Source organism: Arachis ipaensis, chromosome B04 (genome assembly GCF_000816755.2).
Source record: "Arachis ipaensis cultivar K30076 chromosome B04, Araip1.1, whole genome shotgun sequence".
In the NCBI taxonomy this organism is placed as follows: Eukaryota; Viridiplantae; Streptophyta; class Magnoliopsida; order Fabales; family Fabaceae; genus Arachis; species Arachis ipaensis.
The window spans coordinates 9,342,389-9,346,929 of record NC_029788.2 but is presented as its reverse complement, the minus strand read 5'-3'; the positions used below and the strand labels follow the sequence as shown (position 1 = coordinate 9,346,929).

General features: G+C 32.7%; 2 protein-coding genes across 2 annotated transcripts in view; one reads left to right on the top strand and one right to left on the bottom strand.

Moving 5' to 3' along the window:
* Nucleotides 1–1,577, top strand: part of LOC107638806 (xylulose 5-phosphate/phosphate translocator, chloroplastic) — a 1,776-nt gene extending 199 nt beyond the window's left edge. Inside the window, 3 exon segments of the mRNA XM_016342203.2 lie at nt 1–1,211; nt 1,214–1,256; nt 1,258–1,577. The exon segment at nt 1–1,211 is cut by the window's left edge and continues 199 nt beyond it. Of these exon segments, the coding sequence (XP_016197689.1) occupies nt 74–1,211; nt 1,214–1,256; nt 1,258–1,372 (1,296 nt within the window). The 5' untranslated portion in view covers nt 1–73 and the 3' untranslated portion in view covers nt 1,373–1,577.
* The window catches only part of LOC107637568 (polygalacturonase-like), a 3,612-nt gene continuing 2,097 nt past the window's right edge, over nt 3,027–4,541 (bottom strand). The window contains exons 3-4 of the mRNA XM_016340971.2: nt 3,875–4,103; nt 3,027–3,752 (exon numbers count right to left, since the gene is read on the bottom strand). Of these exons, the coding sequence (XP_016196457.1) occupies nt 3,534–3,752; nt 3,875–4,103 (448 nt within the window). The 3' untranslated portion in view covers nt 3,027–3,533. The remainder of the gene's footprint in view (nt 3,753–3,874; nt 4,104–4,541) is intronic.

Sequence of the window (4,541 nt, the reverse complement as noted above, 5' to 3'; positions counted from 1 at the left end):
CATTCTCTTATTCTTTTCAGTCACTTCTTCTTCTACCTTGTGAAAAAGGGAAGAAGGAACAACCACACAAAAAATGTTGTCTTTGAATGTAGTTTCACCCTCATCATCCAGTGTCACTTTCACCAAACACAATCACAAGTCTTCCATAAATGCATCCACCATTTTCAGGTCAAATCTCCTCAGCAAGGTTCACAGCCACAAGAACCTACCCTGCCTCAGAACCACCACCACTTCCCAGCTCCATGAACAAGGTCACCAAAGTTCCAAGCTTTCTTTCATGCCCACATCTCAGATCCAAGATTCAATTACAAAGTTAGGAACTTTCAACAGGTTCCTCACACACCCTTTTGAGTCCAAAGCAAAACCCATTAACCAAGCTGTGAAAGCAGCTTCTTCTGGTGCCAATCCTGAAGGAGGAGAAGAAAGTGTAGCCCCCAAATCAAAGACCCTAAAGCTTGCACTTGTTTTTGGTCTATGGTACTTCCAAAACATCATCTTCAACATTTACAACAAGAAGGCCTTGAACATTTTCCCATTTCCATGGCTTCTAGCTTCATTCCAGCTATTTGTTGGTTCAATTTGGATGCTAACTCTATGGGCCTTAAAGCTCCAGCCATGTCCAAAAATCTCAAAGCCTTTCATCTTTGCACTTCTTGGACCTGCTTTGTTCCACACAATAGGCCACATCTCAGCTTGTGTCTCATTCTCTAAGGTTGCTGTTTCATTCACTCATGTAATCAAATCAGCAGAACCTGTTTTCTCTGTCATATTCTGTTCTGTTCTTGGTGATAGGTTCCCTATTCAGGTTTGGCTCTCAATTCTACCTATTGTTCTTGGTTGTTCTCTAGCTGCAGTAACTGAAGTGTCTTTCAACTTGCAAGGATTGTGGGGTGCCTTAATTAGCAATGTTGGATTTGTGTTGAGGAATATATATTCTAAGAGAAGTTTGCAGAATTTCAAGGAGGTTGATGGATTGAACTTGTATGGTTGGATTACTATAGTTTCATTGTTTTATTTGTTTCCTGTGGCTGTTTTCATTGAAGGGTCTCAATGGATTCCGGGGTATTATAAGGCAATTGAAGCTATTGGAAAACCATCCACATTTTATATTTGGGTTTTGCTTTCTGGTGTGTTCTACCATCTCTATAACCAATCATCTTACCAAGCCTTGGATGAGATTAGTCCTTTAACTTTTTCGGTTGGGAACACAATGAAGAGAGTGGTGGTGATCGTGTCGTCGGTTTTGGTGTTCAGGAATCCGGTTAGACCACTTAATGGCCTAGGATCCGCCATTGCCATTCTTGGAACTTTCCTGTATTCGCAGGCAACTGCAAAGAAACCAAAGAAAATTGAAGGTGAAAAGAGTAGTTAGAGTAAGAAAAAGAAGTGGGGAAAAAGAGTGAAATGTTGTTAGAGGGGAGAAATCTGGTTGGATTATTTGAATATCTTCAGTTAGACCATTTGATTTTTGACATTAATTAAGATCTTCAATTTCTGCTTTCTTTTGAGCTACTGCTATGGTTTTGAAGCACTTTTTTCTTGATTTTAATTTGTTTTCATGAGTATAGTTTCTTCTTGCTTGGTTCACATAAAATAGGTTAGGAAGATATAAGAATTGACCATCATATATTCGTTAGTCTCAATGTTACTTGTATGCTGAGTTTCAAGTTAATTTGATTCACTGCTATCTGCAATAACTGCATAAGTGCATATCATAATTGTTCACTAGAAGAGCTTGTTGATTTTCAAATTGCAATGCTTTTGCTGCTTTATGTTGCCATGGCATTCAAGTAATTTACCACTCTGTTGATTATATTGTTGATCATCAGAAGTGAACTAAGGTTCTTTGTTAATTTCAAAATTCTCAAACTAGAGATTCCTTCAGCTAAACAGGTCCAATTGGATTTGTTGTTTTCATAATAATATTGCTCTAGAATTTTAAACTTGCTTTTACATTTTGATTAGTCTCTTCATTAACAAAATCATATACTAACCTCTATTGAAATTTTATGTGATATTATGCTCAATAGTGAAAATCTTATGCCATTGTAATTTGTAAAATGTAATAGTGAACACCCAATAAACAAGGGGGTATTTTCTATAATATGAATTAAAATAATGCTAAATTAACTATCTTTTCTTCCTTTTGTAGTATGCTGATGCTAATAGGAAGTAGAAAAGTATCATTGGCTATGACCTTATTCAAAGTTATTGTTATTGGTTCAAATATACATCATGCTTGCAAAATATCTATAAACAGTTAAACACAATGTATTCATGTCATTTTCAATCCCTTATATCTTCCAACTAATTAAGTATATAAATTTGTGGTTTCAGACACACTAATTTAGAGTTCAAATTCTAATAGATAGATAGATAGATAGATAGATAGATAGATAGATAGATACTAGTTGGCTAAAATTCTTAAAATAATGAGTAATCTCTTGAGAATATTATTTGAGGTTGTGAATTTCAAGTATTTGTAATTACTAATTACACATTTGCCATGTCTCATACTCTAAGTATAATTTTCATGTAGCTAAGTAAAAGGAATCAACCACCACATGCGTTGAAAGTGAAAGAGCGTGAGCTATATTATTTGGGAAAAAGAAAAGAAAAAAATGGAGACCTTTTCTCCTCTCTTTTTTTACCACTCCAAATTCCCCCATTAGTGATTAATTCACTGTATCTCAACACAATTCTTTCAAATTTGCCTACAAATAAAAAAATTGTTTTAATTATTATCCCTCACAAAGAGTGTGTTTGAAAAACTTTCAAAATTAAAAAAGAATTCTATTTCTATTAAAAGTACATTTTAATTTATTTCAAATTCAAATCTATAATTTGAAACAACTAATAAAATGAATTATTATTTTTTACTTTTTTTGTCATTCTCTCCCTATAACCCTCCAATAATGGCATATAAATTCAGTAGATATACATTATATACCTAGTTAGAAATTCATTGTAACTTCTGTAATCAATAACAAAGTAGTGAAACACAAATGATTGGTAAGGAAAAGAAGAAAAAGAAAAAACCACATACACAAAACACAAAAACCTAGTGGTAATCACCACATAAATTACAAATATCATACTCTCAAACAAGTTACCTTTTCTCACCCACCAACAAAACTCCAGTATATATAAACTCATCAAAAGACTATAAAGTTGTTCAACCAAACACACACGTACACAAAATGAAGTTACAAGAAAAATGTTGACCAAAAATACAAAAACAAAAAATCATTAACTATGCATTTGGTTTGTATTTTATTTTTGTTGTTATCTTTAATATTTTTTATTTTTAAAATTTTGTGAAAAGAGAAAAAACATATGAAAACAGAAAATATGATTGTATTATTTTCATTGTTTTCTCTTTTTTTTTTTCACAAAATCTTAAAAATAGAAAACACTAAAAATATAAACAATAAATAAAAACACAAACCAAACTCATCGTAACAACTCACGATAAAATATGAATCGACGCAATATATCTCATGATAAATCATATGTACACGGAACTAATTACCCTATAAACAACTCTCGGGTTGAACTGTACCAAATGCAGTTCCACCGGCATTTCTACAAGATGCTTGAGGAACTTGGTTCTTGTAGGTTAGGTTCACATCCTCCAACCTTAACCGTCTGCATGGATGCTTCAAACTACAATCAAATTTCACAGCAACCTGTGTTGCAGATGTTCCATGTATGTCCTTATACGAAATGTCGCTGATTCTGATTCCAGAGGCCTACAGTAAGAATTACATATAAGTGCCCGCAAGAGTTACAATTTGCAACAAAAACACCTAAGAAGGCAATAAGACAAAAGTACCCCTAGAAATGAATAAGGAGATAGAATGAAAGTGATTACCATTTGAGGGCAGCCAGTGTAATAAGGGCAGTAATGTTGGTCAATGACAATGGGATTTTGAACATCAGACATAAATGCATGCTCAAAATGTACATCATTCACAAACCCATTGCTGGGTCTCCCCCAAGATTTTATCCTAAAACCATTCATAGTCTTTGAGAATGTTGCCGTTCTAACCGTCACATTGATCACACCATCTTCGTTCATGCCCCATCCTAAGCTTCCTATGCTGCACCACACAAAAACATTCATAATAATAATTCATCAAATAAAGTTTAGAGTAAACAACAAAAAATTTAATTTTAATGCATTGTCTAAAGTAGTTTTACCCTGGATCAAATAACTATTTTTTATATTGGCAACATGATCATCCAAAAAAATAGTGATTATACGACGGTATTTATACTGTTAGTGCATCAAAATTAAACTCAATACTAAATAGGTCCTGATTTTTTATCTCAAAGATAAATAAGTTTTTAACGAATTAAAATTACAAAAACATCCTTTATTTTCTAAAACGCACATCTAAGTCTCCCTTTGAAGATAGCAGAAAGACTTAAATATATCGTATTTTAAAAAATAAAAAATATTTTTAATTAATTAAAAACGTATATATATTTAAATTAAAAAATTAGAATTTTTTTTCTGTAGTTTGATTTTTTATACC